Source organism: Meleagris gallopavo, chromosome 4 (assembly GCF_905368555.1).
Source record: "Meleagris gallopavo chromosome 4, MGAL_WU_HG_1.1, whole genome shotgun sequence".
Taxonomy (NCBI): Eukaryota; Metazoa; Chordata; class Aves; order Galliformes; family Phasianidae; genus Meleagris; species Meleagris gallopavo.
Genome location: NC_139407.1, coordinates 29,621,919 through 29,639,215, shown reverse-complemented (window position 1 = coordinate 29,639,215; position 17,297 = coordinate 29,621,919). Strand labels below are relative to the sequence as shown.

The following is a 17,297-nucleotide window of genomic DNA, read 5'->3' as shown; positions in this document are numbered from 1 at the left end:
GTAATGCAAAAAGGGATATGGAGAGAGTGCTCTGGGAAGGGGAAGGAGTCATCCCCCCAGACCCCTTGATGTTACATTCTGCATACCCTCTCTCCACAGACCTCAGATCCCAATGGCCAATTAACAGTTCACATTTAACAGGCCTGCTGTCTCATGCAGGAGACACACAGGGAAGTTCTTGAAATCCTTAATGTTTCCCTTGCTGGCTCATTTTTAGTCTTGTGGACATTCACCACCCAAACCAGAGTTCTGCCTGGTGGAAGCTAGCTCAAGAAACATGGTAAGCAGTGGTGCAGAGCTGCTCACAGCATCTTCCAGTGTCTTCTTTCGAATCCAGAAAGAGGGTAGAGATCTTGCTGCTCTTTTCCAGAGAGCTTTGGCTGTGTCCACTTCTGGAGTGAGTATTTATCTCAGAAGCAGTGAGGCTTTGGTAAAAATCCTGTTCTTAATTCCTAATTCAGGAAAGCACATTTGACTTCAAGCATAAGGCAAAATTTAAGTGTCTGTTTGAAAGTATATTTGAGTGCACTCTTAACTCAGTTTGTTTCTGAACCATCTCCAATAAAACAGTAAAAAAAAAGTGAGGGACAAAGCCAAAGCAACTGGGTGGTTGGGGTTTTCTGGGACCTTTTGTGATTTTTTGTGGGAAATGTTTATTTCCAGTTTAGCAGCAGACTTCTCTGCCTCACTGTATATTTTGCAGGGCCTTGTGTACAGTGTATTATATTCCTTTCGGGCTACATATAAATCACATTGCAATGTCACTGTAGGAATTTGTTTAGAGATATAAGGAAATAGATAGCCATGTGGAATTATTAGCGCTCGATCTTCAGAGCAGATTCTCAGCCTTCTTTCCCTTCTGCTTTTTAAATCTGTCTCAGCCTGCATATCTTCCAGCTCTCCAACTCCTAAATTAAACTTGCTCTTACCCTTACCCTGTAGCAACACTGGCCAAAAAAACGAACAAGGAAGGGTGTGGGAAAGGGGGCAATGGGTTGCACTGTGCTGAAAAGGTCATTTGGGAGAAAATACCAACCTCTTCAAAAGCAGGCATGGCATTTGCTTTCATGTCTCATAGTAGTCTGGTGTCTTATGGCATAGAGAGTCAGATTCACAAAGCTATTTCAGCTCTGAAATTTCTCTGGTTTTAGATCAGATGCCCAAAGAGAAGTTTGTCCTGCACTTCAGTTTTCAAAAAAATGCAAAAGTTGGTGATGTTTTTCAGCACATCTGCTTGTGACTGGAGCTCCCGACCCCTGTGCTACTCAGCATCTCTCTGCAGCATTTTCTTCTTGTTTTGGTGCTGGGTTTGGGCACAGTTTGTTCACTGTCCAACTTCTCTGGTTAAGGCTGTTTTAATGATACCTCAGCTTCTTGCTTGCATATTTAAACATCAGTGAGCACACAGCTCCCACTGATACTTTTGGGCATGTTTTTAGAGGAGGCAGGGCCTAGCTATGAGTACTGTGTGGTACGTGCTGTGGCTTCTTATGGGGAGCATCAGTGTTTTGTTGCTTTCTTTCATTTGTTGCTGATAATGCTGTCTTTCCACTCCAGGACCTGCTGAGAAGAGAAAGCAGTGAATTTGGTGCCATGGTGAGAGATCCTTTCTATGTGATCAGTGCAGGAGCCAGGTGGGTACATGTTACTGTCCCCTTTATCACTTCAGGATCAGCTCTTATTACCTGGCTGCTAGCAGCAGTTGTTATGTGCTGTCTGTGTCAATGGGTGGCTAGGGACAAGCTAAAGAAAGTCAGTGTGGATGCAGATATGAGCGTGCTCTGCCCAGTGGAGTTAGAAGGAGTAAGTTGTCATGAGCTGTTTTTCCCACTGCAGACATCAACTCAGTCTAAGTTCTTTCTCCACAATCATGTTGTCTTGGTGTGTGTTTCTGCAGCAACAGACAAATCACGTACCTTCCAAATGTGTATCATCTACTGTTAGAAATTATCAGAACTGAAGGACTCCAAAGGAAAATATACCATGATGTCTGGCTTTGTCTGGCTTTCTCCAGTCCTGGATGCTGCCTCTCCAGAAGCGAGTGAACATCTGTGTGAGCTAAAACAGGCAGATCTCATTTATCTGGAAGCTTTGCATCTAGGCTGCTTTATTTTGTGTAGGCAGGATATCTTGCTCAGCAACAGGAGAAAGACAAATGTTTTTAAAAATAGAAAAGTGTAATAATAAAACGCATAATATTAGGACTTATGTAACTATCCTTTTAGCAATAGATTGTTTTGAAGCTAACTAGGACTGAAGTTGATTGCTATATTTACATTTAAATAATAAATAGATGCTTGCCCTAAGCTCTGAGTGCCCAAACAGTTAGCTTACAGTAAAAACCATCAAGAGAGACCAAAATAATTACTCACAAAGGAGCTCTGTTTCTTTTACAAACTTGCAGTAAATGTTGTCCCACTCTGTTGTCACACTGGGATTAACACTGCTGTCTCCAAAGGTTTCACTCTGCAGCTCTGGGAAGGGAGTTACAGCTGAAAGTAGGGGAAAGCATCTAGTCTAGCTGGATTTTACTTTGCCTGGCTGGCAAATTTTTTCTTCCTAAGAAAACATAAATGTTGTTTTAAAGGAACTCATTCTGCTTTCAGGCTTGTCCTTTTGACTGCTTAAAATGCACCCTTTCTCTTAAATTCAGAATAATTTTTTTCCTTTTTTTTTTTTTTTTTTTCCCTTGGGAGGACATCACAGCTCTTTTAGTTCATCCTGCCTCCCCGTATGTTCTAGAGCTGGCATTTCATCATTCTTCCCAAAAACTGGTTTCTGTTTTCTTTTTTTTTTTTAATCCAAGCTATTTTCTAAATAATGAAATGGATCATCCAGACTGAAAAAAGAAGTTTATTGCGGCACAAAATATAGGATTCTCATTTTCATGCTTCATTGTACAAACGTCATTGGTATTAACCCAACATTCTTATAAAGTTTCTGCTCTATTGGTGTCTCACATGTTCTGCAAGCACATTTCTTCTGGGAGATGTGAGATTGCTTTCCCCTCTAGGTCAGAATTGGATGAGAGAAGACAAGAAAAAGCCCTTGTCTCTGAGGATGCAGGTTCCCACCACAAAGGCTGCAAAGCACTCCCCATTAAGCCTTTGCTGTTGAATGTTTTTTTTTAATATATATATTGCTGAGCTTGGAGTGAACTAAGTAAGAGTGGGCGGGATTTTTGAAAGCAAAAGTGTTCTGATACTGTGTTCCTGAAGCTACGAGTTTTGCAGTTAAGTCTTAGTGGGAACAAGATATGAATCCTCTGCAAAGTTATAAGGACAAGTAAACTAGGTCCTTAGCCATATTCAGGAGGAATTCTGCTATCAGGATAACGTTGAACCTTCTCCTACTCTGGTGTGAGTATATCACAGTCTGGATAAAACAGGATTACTGCAACATCTTTAATCCATCTCTTAAGAGATGCAAATCTTGTCTGTCCTGTGATTGTCAGCCCCAAATAGCTATTTTTTAGCCAATCCTCTCACATATAACCATCACCATCCTATCTTTGCTTGCAGCATACTGCATGCACATGCCCTTCCAGACAGTCAGTAGGAATTACACTTCTAGGTTCCCTTGGAACACAACCATTTAATGTGATGAAGAGGAGATGGGACCATCTGTACCATCTCTCTTGATCAAGGAGGAAAATTATCAGATGGTCAGCTTACACAAGTAAACATTTGGTCTTGTCACACATGCTACATAACTTCTGCTCTATGCTACTGATCTGCTCTGCAGGTATCATACAATAGCTGGCTCATAAGCACTACTGGGGATGATTGTTGCTCCACCAGTTTTAGAACCCACAGTTGCCTCCACAGTAGGAGAGATCTTTAAATTAGAGAATTACCATCTGGTGTTTCTGACAAATACTGAGCATCTTAAAAGAATACACATTGCTACTGTCCAGGAACCACAGACAATACCAAGAGTATTCTGTCTGGGAAGTTTCCCTGCCCCCAGGCAAAGGCTGCCAAATTCTGTTCTCGGTTACACCAGAATAAAGCCAGAATGACCCATGTCTTTGTCAGAGTTGTTTTTAATTTGTACCAGCGTGCCTGGGAACAAATTTGGGCCCCAAGTCTCAAACATCATGGGCTAGAAGTAAGTGTAAGACTGCTTGAACAATGTGTCTCGAGAACAGAAAATGTATTGGCAGTACAGCTTTATTGTATTTTATTGTTTTATGGTCTGGCCTCATCTTTTTAGGCCATTTTCTCTTGCATCTTCTAGTGCTATTATTACAGCTCATTTTGTTTTGCAATTAAATAACCATACAAGCAAGTAGGTTTGACTACATATTCTGAGCAGTATCCTTGCTTCAGAGGCCAGACCCTGTTTCTTAGGCTTACATGATTATCTGTTAAAAGATAAGGAAAGAATAATATAATCTTCTTAGTTTGCAACTGTAACACGCGCTTGAAGAATGTTGTGATTTTTTTGTAAAAACTGCAAACATAAGTGGAACTCCTTTACCTAATGGAATCCCAGCATTGTAAGAGCTTTTTAAATTTTTCTATGAAGTCAAAGTAGTGCATTTTTACCTCTTTTTTTTTTTCATAAACAGAGCAGAATCTTTACAATAGTACTTCCCAAAGGGAGCAAATAATGTGATGAGATTTTTTTGGCCCATAAAGTGGAAATTCATAGAATCAGGGAATCATAGAATGGCCTGCGTTGAAAAGGACTTCAAAGATCATCTAGTTTCAATCCCCCTGCTGTGTGCAGGGCCATTAACCACCAGACCAGGCTGCCCAGAGCCACATCCAGCCTGCTTTGAATGCCTCCAGGGATGGGGCATCCACAACCTCCTTGGGCAACTTGTTCCAGTGTGTCACCACCCTCTGTGTGAAAAACTTCCTCCTAATATCTAACCTAAACCTCCCCTGTCTCAGTTTAAAACCATTCCCCCTTGTCCTATCACTATCAACCCATGTAAACAGTCATACCTCCTCCTATTTATATGCTCCCTTCAAATATTGGAAGGCCACAATGAGGTCTCCCCAGAGCCTTCTCTTCTTCAACCTAAACACGCCCAGTTCCCTCAACCTTTGTTCACAGGAGAGCTGCTCCAGCCCTCTGATCATCTTAGTGGTCCTCCCCGTTCCAAGAGCGCTGCATCTTTCTTGTGCTGGGGCCCCAGGCCTGGACACAGTACTCCACATTAATTGTTAAACTTAACAGCAATTGATGTAGTCTGATGGTAGACTATGTCATATATATGTCCGTAGTCTGATGGTAGACTATGTCAAATAATTTTCCTTACTGCATTCATTACCTGTGCCATCTGTAATAAACAGAATCCAAATGAGACTGAAAGGAAGCAAGGCAATCAGATTTTTCCAAGATTTTTTTCTACTGAGTTTTTGCTATGGTGCTCGCTGCGTGTGTGCACAGATCTGTATGGTCTAGCACACACTGAAAATTATAGGAGATGTGAGTGGGAGTGGATCTGGCTTAGTGTCCCTAGGACTAGTAGACTGCATTTACCTCTGCTTTCAAAATCATGACTGAACCTCATGTGGATTAGCAGGCACTGACTCAGGCCTCCAGAATGATTGCCTAATTTGATTTCTAAGCAGGCGTACAGTAGCTTTTCCTGTTCCTTGATTAATTGTTAAACTTTAAGTGGTCTATCTCTTGTTTTTGTAGGTCTTTCAGCAAGAAAGAAAGAAGCCACTCAGAAAAAATGACATTTACAAGTTACTATCCCCATCCACACCACATCAGTGAGATTGGCACTGGGTCTTCCACACTGACCGAGAACCATAAGGTCTCAGAACTTTCCAGACAAGATGGCAGGAGTTCTGCATTTGTTCCATCTCCAACAGAGGCAAGGAGTCACTATCCTGAGCAAAAACAAGGCTTTAAATCCATGTTCCTCATTCCTTCTGCATCTAGCCAGTCCTCCCCTAGTACACCTGCCTCTGACTTGCAGGCCACAGGTGATGGCCAGGCTCTGAGACACCATGCCAAACAAGATGCTTTTTCTCTTGGAGGCAGCAGTACTACTCAGGCACCGTCTTTGGATGCTGTTCAGGATAGTTCCGTCGAGGCTCCTGCAGAGGAGATTGTATGCAGAAGGAAAGCAGGGCTGCTGCAAAGATCCTCACACAGAGTGATGTGGGCTCACTCAGTCAAAGACAACAGCTTGCCACATGCTGTGGTGCCTCCTCCAGCAGATGGGCCAAAGTTGTCCCAGAGGTGGCAGTCCCTTCCAACACAGAGCAGCACTTCCTCTGACCCAGAGACTCCTTCTCCTCAGGCGACAGCTCAGCTCCGGATCTCAGAGTCGTGCCTGCAACTCACGCCTCCGCCATTGCTGCAGGATGATGAAGACGATGAGGTGTTCATCATGCCTTCCCAGCCTGCTGTCACTGCTCCGGCCTTCTCACCCCCACTGCCACCCCATCCTCTTCCTGAGCTGAACTCTTGCACTTCTGCGAATGGCACGGAGGAATTCTCACCTCCTCCCCCACCAACTGCACTTGAGGAATATGGGGCAGCTGGAGACAAATCCACCAGGCTCACAGAGGACAAAGCGAGGTAAGGGAGAGCTATCACACAGCATCTCGGGCACTGTAGGGCCATATACAGTAAGATATGTGGGGCTCCCGCCAAATGTGACTGACCTCCACGGCTTGGCATTCTGCAACAACCCACCCACAGCTGCTAGCCGAGTGTGAGGCTTTGCAGGGGATTGCACAGATTATAAGGGGAGAGGGACAGACAGACAGACTCACTGCTGCAGGGTTTTGCTAGCTGCCAAGAGCATTGTTAAATGATATGGACAGGACAGGTCACAAAGCAAGAAGGCTAAAAGCTTTGTGATCCATCAGCAGATACACTGACAGGTGTGTAGTGGGCAAGGCAAAGAGGGTTATAAGTGAGAAAATATCCTGCATGCTCCCTGTAATTACTGTATGGATTTCAGTGGGGTTTCTTCTCACACACCAGCATGAAGAGTAAGAATAGTTGCTTATTCTTTCCAGTTACTGTTTTCTGAGAGAAAAGTATGAAAATTCATGTTTTTCCAAACTGTTAGACTTCCCACAATACACTTTATATCTGGCACAAAACAATCCTTTTATGAAACAGCGACCATGTGCCAAGAAGTGACAGCGCTAATATGTCACAGTAACACTGTATAGTGCATTTTTCCTGAAGGATTGAGGTTAGGGCTAGGTGTCCAGCTGATTTAACTCAGCACAACTTCCCTTACTATCAAGGAGGGAAGAGGGATTCTTCCTCCAGGGAAGAATCTGGCTAGGGCTTTCTTAACATGAAAAGGCCATATCAAGTGTGGACTGCTCAGGCTGGCATTCCCAAGTGGTGAGACTCAGTGTCTCCCATGAACACAAAACAAACTGTCTGACACTCACTGGTGCTTTCTACAGTGGAATGACAAAATGGCAGCATCCAGATTGAGGGAATGGAATGCTTCTGGTGCCAGTAGCTTCACAGTGTGGGCAAAGTAAGAGACAGAAATGAATGTGTGAGAAGGAAAAGTTACTTGTCTTAGGCCTTTGTCATCTGTTCACAAAGATCTTGTGTGGTAAGTTTATCTTCATCTCACAGAATTTTTCTGTCCATAGCAGCTTCAAAAGCTTTTCCAAAGCCCTGGCCAAGAGGGAGATAACAGGGTTGGGCACGAATATCAGTGAAAATAATTGGTCCCTCTCACCATCTTTATCAAAGAGGACTAATTCTTCACCTGCTATGGATAAGCAGCAATCAGCTACTTCTGAAGGGCTTCAAAGCTCAAATGGAGTAGCCACAACTCAACCTGAGGGCAAGCACAGAGAACCAACTGTTATCACCAGAGAGTCAGAAAATGGCAATGCAGACTCTGGGACACTCAACACATGTCCTCCAGTGAAGACGAAGAAAAAAAGCCCAGAGGATATTAAGTCAGAGGCTTTAGCAAAAGAGATTGTCCATAAAGACAAGTCTCTGGCTGATATACTGGATCCTGATTCCAAAATGAAGACCACCATGGACTTAATGGAAGGGCTTTTCCCCAGTGGAACCAGCTTGCTGAAGGAGAACAACATGAAAAGGAAGATGACACAGAAGAAAGCTAGCAGGACAGCAGCAGAAGATAACATGTAAGCACTGTTCATTGTGATTGTGGTTAACTTTGCAGCAGAACTTGCTGCTTCCTTGCTTTAAGGGATGAGCTTGTGCAGAATTTTTCCTAATCATTGTAGGTGGACAGTGGCAGAGGGTGAGTTTTTCTGGTCCCAGGAGCGAGGACTGGCAGGGCATTTTTGAATGACTTTTTTCATCACTTCTTCCGTGGATGAGCTCATTTCTCCAGGATGCATAGAAAACAATGCTGAACTTGATAATGGGGCAGGAAGTGAGCCATATCAAGTATAAGAGTAAAATCAGGACCATAGCAGTGGTGGGCCTAGTTCGGGAAGGAGGGGTAGGTGTGCCTGATTGCAACCAGATGCAAAGATCAGTCCACGTCCTGCAGTGTGACTGCTCAAAGAAACAGATTCCCAGCTGGAGAAATAAGTTGTAATGCTTGATGCCAGTCTAATCATCACCATCTGAGCTGTGCTGTTTTATCTACAGCAAAGATCTGGCCCTATTCAGAGCTGTTAGCCAGTCAGTATTTAAGCAAAGTGCTGTTCTGCTCAGGAGAGACAAAAGCAGCTGACGTGTACCCTCTGTCGGTGAGAATCCGCTATTTCCTTTGTGGTTAATACCAAGGGGATACTGAAGAGGGAGTGGTGGAAGACCATGGATCTAGGCATGGCAAAAAGGCTCATACTGAACTCCTTTTTCTTCCCTGTGGTGTAGGAAAGAAGAAAAGGAAGCTCCTGTAACCCTGGTCACCTGCCCTGCTTATTATAATGTTTCAGCACCCAAAGCAGAACTACTGAATAAAATCAAAGACTTGCCAGAAGAAGTAGGGGAGGAGGAGGACCTGCTGGACATCAATGAGAAGAAGGTAAATTCGAAGCACACATCACCACTTCCTAGTTACATTCATGAAATAATAATAAACCCTAGAGTAAAGTGCATTTCTATTTGCATTCAGCATTTGGCTGATACAGCCCCAAGGTGCATGGAAGCTGGATGCATTTAGGCTGCTTGTGAAGCTTTGTTACAATGATCCAGAGAGAAAAGTGGGCTAATCTGACTGCACACTTGAGTACAAATCGTGCACAACTATGAAGATGGCCTGTATTGTGCCAAAGGCTGAGTATACAGGTTGTAAGGGGCAGTCACTGCCTCACAGCAAGACAGAAAAAGGAAGAAGTGGAGTGACTTCAGTAAGGACATGTTGGCTTAGAAATAGGAATGTAGTCCAGCTAGTTATTGGACCATCTTTCTGGATAAGGTTTCACCCTATGGTTTTCCTCCTGGCAGTTTACCCATTTCACCTGTTGTCTGCACATGCCACTTCCAGAAAAACGTTGATTACTCTTTTCACCACACCTTATTGTTTCACTGATGTACAGGAAACTGCACTCCTCAGCAATTCAGTCAGCACAACCTTGATATGATGACTTGGGTAGGGGGTGGGAGAGCAGGACAGGGGAGCAGGAAACATTTTGCTCTTGTGCTGCAGCTATGTCTCATTGTCCCTGAGCTTCTTGCTGTAAGTAAGTTTGGATACTCTATCTTTCAGTGCTTTTGTAGGGCCCCCTAATTTGCCCCTGTAGTTGTCTCCTGTCGGTTACTTGCTAATTACAGATATGTTGTGAAACTCACAAATTCCAAGGAGCCACACACAGGTAGTTGCATGTCTGTGTCTCTCTTTACACACCTCTTATCTTCACGTCAAAAGCATCCGGGCCTGCCCGTAAACATAAAACATTAGATGTTGTTGTGGACAAAGTGACACAGCTCATAGTTCATGCTGTTTGTACAAAGAGCAGAGATTAAACAAACTGAAGGATAAAAATATTTGTGCAAGTCTCATGCTGTAAACATAGTTCTTTATTTTTCCTGCACTGAAATGAGGCATAGATTTAAAGAAAGGGCCCCAAACCTCATCTCTCAGAGCGTAGGAAATTCATGTGTCTCTAGGACAGTTTCACATTTTCTTTCTGGATCCCCACTCCTACGCCAATTGTAAAAGTGCAGAAGATGTGAGACTGTGTGTAGTTTGTGTAGTTTGGGAGTATGCAATTTATCCCACAGCTCTGACATGGAGAGGTTACCTCTCTTCTTGGCATTGCTTTACCATTTCTTTTCTTACATTTTTTTGCTAAGCAAAAGTTGCTTCCTTCCAGGCTTTAATACAGTGATACCCAGAATGAGAACTCCATCCAACACAAGAGCAGTAAGTGAGTAGATCAGCCTTAGTTGGTGGAGTGTTTGAGATGCGGGCAGGACCTCATTGAGCTTTCAAGGAACTGTGGTTTATAATACACTTGCTGTGCTTGCCACCAGAACAAATACCTGTGATTTTACAGATATTTAGTGCATGATGGCGCATATGTCACCAATCAAAAGCACTTGGCAAAGGCCGTAGCCTGCCATGCTTATAGTACGCAGTCAACTCAATTGACTTCAAGCCCCGCTGCCTGCTCATACCAACATGAAAGGTAAGAAGTAGTGAAGTACAAGGAGAGTGCTGCGGCAAGGGGATTCTGAAAGCATCTGACTGGCTTACAGGGAGATGTGTGCCTGCCTTTGGAAGACAAGTTTCAAAGATGGCATTTGCATGGAAAAATAGATAGGAGTGACTAGGCCCAGGCAGTGAGATCCATCCGGCATGTTTGTTCATGTTCTGTATGAAATATCATGTATGAAATTTCATTTGCATAGGTGTTATCTGGGAAGGCAGCTAATCTGAGAGGTGATTTTGATAAACTAAACTCATTTCCATTATAAACATGCAAAGGGACTGTGTTGGTTGGTGTTTGGGATTGTAGGAGAGTCACTGATTAATGAACACAAAGTAGTCTCCATCCAGTTCCCAGGCCATCAGAACAAAGGTACATCACCCTTGACATACCTGTGGCCTCCTGCTAGCAAGGGCAGGAGAGCAGGCCTGCACGTTCTGCAAAGCTTCTGCAGTAGGGAGGAGTGACTGCTAGCTCTCAGAATTTAGGCTTCCTGAAAACCTGTCAAGATTAATGCCAGACTTTGTGTCCACCCTACAGAATCCTGTGATGGGGTTTTCTCTCCTGCCATTGTAATTGTTGAAATTGGCTCCATCCTTCTGTTCCTCAGGAGCTCTTAATCTAGTAGTCAATTGATAAGGATCTCAGATCTTTCTTTTGGGAATGACATTGGCATCTTAGGCAAAGGGGAAGGCAAGTGTTGGTTCTCCCTCGATCCTACCTGTCGTAGTAAGAAGAGAATCCAGATACAGGAATTGCAGCTATCCCTTATCCTAGCAGGTGGGATCTCTCCCACTGAATGCTCCATTAAGAAATGGCATGAGTTGCCAGTCAATCCTGCAACCTGACATTTGTTCTAGAGAGTATGCTCACATATTATTAAGCTTTTGCATATATGAGGAAGCTGCTAGTGGAGTGGCCAGAAAAGCACAGACTCCAGAAGATGCACAGTGTACCATCTAGTGGTGTCTGCCTCAACAGAACCATTTGCTTCTCTGCTGCAAAAGCAGCCCCAAGCCTGACCTGGATTTAAAGATACTCTTTCTTTTGAAAAACAACACCTTTCTGTTTGAAATTACAAGCAGTTTTGATGGAAAGAAGGCTTTGTTAGTAAACTTTGAGAAAATACTTTCAAACAACGTTGTGATTTGCTTCTATTTTGTCCTGCAATGTTAATATGCTGAGTAGATTAGCGTACGTAGAATGGTGCTTCATCAGCGCATAAATTGAAGAAGCTAAGCATCACCCATCCCTTACATCAAGAGCTTTTCCTACTCTACACTGTCACTTCCAACTGAATAGAAGCAAGCACTGCAAGCCTCATGCCACAGACTTCTGCTTTTGCATACGTCTTTCTCCTAAATCCTAACTGAAGTTACCATCTCCAGCACACCTGCAGCACTGCTGCTTCTAGAGTAGCTGAACCCTGGAGACCTCCTTTTCTTCAGCAGTGAAACAGGTGCCTTTACTTACAAAATGCATGTGCTTTGTATTTCATCGATCTGTCACTAAGAACATTTAGAGCATCTTCGGTACAAATGCTTTTCTGGTGCGTCTCAGTATAAGGCAGGGTCTGCACAGCCAGTGCAGAGATATCCTCATGCTGAGGATATCTCCTTGGTCAAGGCTGAATTTGAGGCTTGCAGCTGAACACTGAGGCAGCCAAATAAGGAGCAGTCAGCACTTTCAGTACTGCAAGAGGGAGAAGTGTCATTCTTTCTTACTAAGCTATGTAACCACACATACCAGCTCAGTTTCCCATCATGTCTTTAATAATACTACTTAAATTCATTTTTCTACCAGTTGTTTTGTACAATAACTGGGTCATACAACATGTAACATCACAAGAAACTTCAGGCTGGGGCAGGGAGCTATAAGATACAGCATATGTGGTCGGTACTCTTTTCATCCAGAGTCTTAAAAGAACATTTTGAAGGAAGGTACATGCAATTTCAGATATGCGTAGCTGGATATGAGAATATGGCACACCAAATTGGATGTCTCTTTTGAAAATGTTCACTGATGATAGAACAAATATATCTTCATGTAATCTTACCAGGTTATCAGATTCAGATTAACACCTGAATTTGGAAATTCAGAGCTTTCTCTGTTCCCTTCTTGCTGTCGTCTTTGTCAGCTGTTACTGACTTGACCTTACTCCTCATGAACTGTAACCATATCCTCTTGTTGTTGTCATCCAAATGAACTGTGTGATCATGGTAATGACCAGCGTGGCAATGTGTTTCCCTTCTGACAGGCTGAGCTCATTGGGAGCTTGACCCACAAACTGGAAATCCTGAAGGAAGCAAAAGAAGGCTTACTTGCAGACATCAAAATGAATAATGCTCTTGGAGAGGAGGTGGAGCTGTTGATCAGCGAGCTATGCAAACCAAACGAGTTTGACAAATACAAGATGTTCATCGGCGATTTGGATAAGGTGGTGAACCTCTTGCTTTCTCTCTCAGGACGCCTGGCCCGGGTAGAGAATGTTCTCAGTAGCCTAGGGGAAAATGCCAACAGTGAAGAGCGGGTACGTATCTGTACAACTGTAGCCTCTTGGCCTTTCTCCGCTGTAACAGTCCAAAGATCCTGCTTCTATAAGCTCAAAGTCAGGTGCCTCACTGATTCTGTATGAGCCATAGCAAACATGGTTCTGTCCCTAGGAATCTCGGTTCACGTTCATACAGGTGTCTCAGATCCTGTGGCTTTTATCTTTGAACAGTGTCTGTGTTTGGCACAGCATGTCTGTGACCAGCATGTGGAAGAAAGGCTGCATGGTATTTTATATTGTGAAGCAACACACTGCCTTTACTTCAGTTGAAGACACGTTGGTGTTTTTTGGGTGGTTGTAAGAGACAGAGACAGATTTTCCTGGCAGTCACTGCTTTTGAGTAAGTTTTACTGATTTTCTTGGGGTCCTTTCTACCCCACATTGATCAGAGCATTCACATTCACATTTAGTGGGATTCACATTTGGCCCTCAATGAGTAATTCATCCTCCTTCCGCAGGCTCCTGGCTATGCGTGTGGGAACTTAGCAGCCAACTTGCCTCACCAAGAGGTGGCAAATTTGGTGTCAGGGGCAGAAGAGGGGGGATCAGTGAGTATCAGTGATAGTGCTGCTAATACTGAAGTGCTCTCTCCGGTGTGTACAGAGCTCTCTGAATGAGAAGAGGAAACTGCTGGCTGGCCAGCATGAAGATGCCCGGGAATTAAAGGAAAATCTTGACCGTCGAGAACGGGTGGTTTTGGAGATCCTGGGCAACTATCTCTCTGAGGAACAGCTCCAGGACTACCAGCACTTTGTAAAGATGAAGTCTGCACTCCTCATAGAGCAGCGAGAGCTAGATGATAAAATCAAACTGGGTCAGGAGCAGCTCAAGTGCCTGATGGAAAGCCTCCCCACAGACTTCACGCCCAGGGATGCAACAGCAGCAGCTGCCCTAGCTGCAGCACTTGCTACCTCTGCTGGAGTCAATGGTAAAACACTTCCAGCAGTCTCATCCTCACTCTAACCTTTCCCATGTGGACCTGGGGCAAAGTCTTCCTGCTTGAGTCTGTTTAATCCAAGTACTGTGCAGATGGCTCTCTACAGTGACAATGAACAGAGACAGGTTTAAAACTAGATTTTGGTGAAGGAAACAAATAGCAATAATAAGGGTTTTATTTTTCTTTCCTTCCACCACTGCTTCCTGGAAACTTAAATCACTCTGGGGGAAACGAAGCTAAATTGTGTCTCCTCCTTACAGAGATGAGGAAGAGTCTCATGAGAATTAAACATGTTACTTTTAATAAAAGAAAATCACGTCCTCTCTTTCCTGCTTTTCCTGCCTACCTGGCATCTCATTAAATAATGAAGGATCTAAAAGAATGAAGCCTTAAAAATAAAACCAACCCATTCTACTGAACATTATTGATATTTATATTTTTTAAAGAACAAGGTGATGTGTAAGTTTTTGTACATACTCTAATCAGTTACTTGATTCTACTTTGTTCTGTATGTAGAAAAGACATTTAATTTTGTATTTTGTGAAAACTTTAACAAAAAGAGGGAACCCCAAAGATAGTGATGCATTAGCCTGGAACATCTCTTTGTGGTTTTGTTGTTGTTATTGTTTGTTTTTTTAATATAATAAAAGGCTACCAGAAGAAGCTTCAACCTGTTTCAACACACACTGAAGATAACCAGTCAGTGTCCATATGAGGGACATCTTGGCCAGAAAAGCACAATCTTTCCTCCTCAATACCTTGCAATCCAATGATTCTCAAGTTTAAATATGCTTTTTTGAGAACTTGCATTCAGGAGTTAGTGTGAAGTAATTAATCCTGCTCTGTACTCAGTGTGGAAGTTTGAGGTGGAGTCTGTCTTTGTTCTAACTAATCAAACTCATCATCTGTGTTACTGTTGCAGCTTGAATGCCTTTCTATGACATATGAGAGGGATCTCTGATGACATTATTTATAGACCTGTATTTCTGAAGGGGAGATGTATACTAGGATTATTTTCACACAGTGGTATCTTATTTGTCTGAATCCATTTCATTAGAAATTAACTTACAAGCTACAAGAAGCATTAACTTGAAATACTACTGTAAGGATTATTGAATTATTTCCTACTCAGTCCAGACTGGAATAACTAAATTTGCCCGACTGTCATTTTACCAAGTGCTGAAGGATTGCTGCCAGTTGGCATTCAGCAAAGCAGACTGGGGCAGACTCTGTTTTTCTGTATGTTTCTGTCCTCTCTAATGAGCTGTGTTGCCATTTAAATGATGTGGCTACAAGCTGCCTGAAAAGTTCACCACTGCAACTGATGAGTCAGATTCAGGTTGTCTCTTTCCTAAGCTTGCAGAGGTTTCCAGCTGTAGTAGGGACTCAAGCATCTTTTTTCTCCAGAGGATTGCACTATTCATCTTGCCACCAGGAGCAGAGCAGAAATTTTAGTTGTGTAGCTTTTAAGTCCATACATTATGAATGCCAGCTCCAGCACGTCTGAAAATTACAGCATTCATTGCTTTCAGTGCCAGTTTTAAAGCTCCATTTGTATTTTTGAATAGCTCATGTAGCTCTACCACAGGCAGCTTGGCAGGCTGAAAAATTTACCAATGCCTTCCTGTCATATAAAGCATCAATTCTCCAATACCCAAAACAAAACCTACTTGGTATTTTAATGCTTTGTGAAGAAGTAAGCCAGATACCTGCAAACACAGCAAACATATCCTTTTTACTAACGAGCTTACATGCTGTTCAGGCTTACACAGCATTTTATAAGAACCCTAAGCAGGAGAACTGATTTTTTATACCTTAATAGTTGAATCAAAAAATCAGAAGTATTTTGGGAGTACTCAAGAATGATTCTTTGTTTGGGAGGATTTCAGGAAAACAGTAGGGGGAGCTGTTTCCAGCCAATACAAGCATTTAATTTCTTCTAAAAAGGAAAAAAAAAAAAGAAAGAAAAAAAAAGTAACCTTCACAATACCTTTAATTTAGTGTATTTGAAAATTGTGTTCATTTAATTTTTTTAAAGCCATCCTTTCATCCTGCACTTACCAAAATCAGTCAGAAAGACCGGCAAATCTGACAGGCTTTTGTGAACAGTCTGGGACCAGCAACAGGGCCTTTTCTATGTGGCAAGTTCTTTACTGAGAAAGAAAGCCCGCAGCTTTCCCTCAGATCAGGAAGAGCCTCCCAGCTAAGCGCACATGCCTGTGTGCTGCAGGAACCAGTCCCCATTTCAAGGGCAGCATGCTGCATTGCAAGCAACAAAGCTACCTTTGCCTACAAGTGCTGTGGGCAGCAACACTGAGATTTTCTCAGTATGCTGGTGTTTGCTTGCAAGTCAAGTGTTTCTGAGCAGTGGGCCATCGGCCAGCCTTGTGGTGGTAGTATATAAGACTTTACTAAATGGTGTGTAAAAGTGTTTTTTTTGTAGAGTTTCCAGTTAAAAAGTTTGAGGTTAAGGGTTCATGGGTTTGCAAGAAATTCAGATATTTGGCATGGCTTTGTGGTCTGCTGAGTTCTACATGTGTTCCCACTGTACACACAAGCATCAGCGAATGAGGCAGGCGATAGCTATTTTACATTTTTGTAACAGCTACGATCTTCAGATGAAGAATGAATTAAAGTTCATATTTCTTTATCGTTAGAGAAATAGTCTTTGCATAACTTTGTTCAAAAATTGCTCCCCTGACTGCTGGGTTTGCTGAGCTTGGCAGAAGCACATATTGACGTGTATTTGAAGGTAACCAAGCATTGGCTAAGCCAGTATATCTACTTCTTGGTGCCTTTAGCAAAAAGTTCATTAATCCTTATCCCACCTTGTTTTCTCTCATATTCCTAGAACTGGAGTATAACAGAAACTTAGTTCACAGAATGGTGGCATAATTTCACAGAACAGTAGTAGAGCAAGTAGAATTTTACACCTTTGTCTAGTCCTTTTACATTCACTGAAACAAACCTGAGTTTTGAGTCGGATGATATGAGATTTTCAGATCTGAACCTATAGCTACTTGGCTTCATTAACAAAAAAAAAACCAGCAAACTAGATACAGAAAGCATGATTTGCATTGCTGTCTCTTCCCTACAATGTAGTGCCTTAGTGCCTTGCGTATATAAGAACTGGAGTATTTCTCCTTGCAGTTACAGCAGGGGCTGAGCATTAGAGCACACTCAAATGATCCAAAAAACATAGAATCTTTAGAGT

The 17,297-nt window shown here is 42.7% G+C and overlaps 1 protein-coding gene across 10 annotated transcripts in view; it reads left to right on the top strand.

Annotated features, from left to right (window-relative positions):
* The window catches only part of SHROOM3 (shroom family member 3), a 134,223-nt gene extending 119,470 nt beyond the window's left edge, over nt 1-14,753 (top strand). For 7 of the 10 annotated variants that reach the window (XM_085222657.1, XM_085222665.1, XM_085222663.1 and 4 more), the window contains 7 exons: nt 218-280; nt 1,558-1,634; nt 5,659-6,552; nt 7,602-8,114; nt 8,818-8,968; nt 12,853-13,125; nt 13,750-14,753. In XM_085222657.1, coding sequence (XP_085078783.1) covers nt 218-280; nt 1,558-1,634; nt 5,659-6,552; nt 7,602-8,114; nt 8,818-8,968; nt 12,853-13,125; nt 13,750-14,109 — 2,331 coding nt within the window. In that variant the 3' untranslated portion in view covers nt 14,110-14,753. The remainder of the gene's footprint in view (nt 1-217; nt 281-1,557; nt 1,635-5,658; nt 6,553-7,601; nt 8,115-8,817; nt 8,969-12,852; nt 13,126-13,749) is intronic. The other 3 variants (XM_085222658.1, XM_085222660.1, XM_085222659.1) reach the window with 3 other exon arrangements.
* Nucleotides 14,754-17,297: the final 2,544 nt, after the last annotated feature.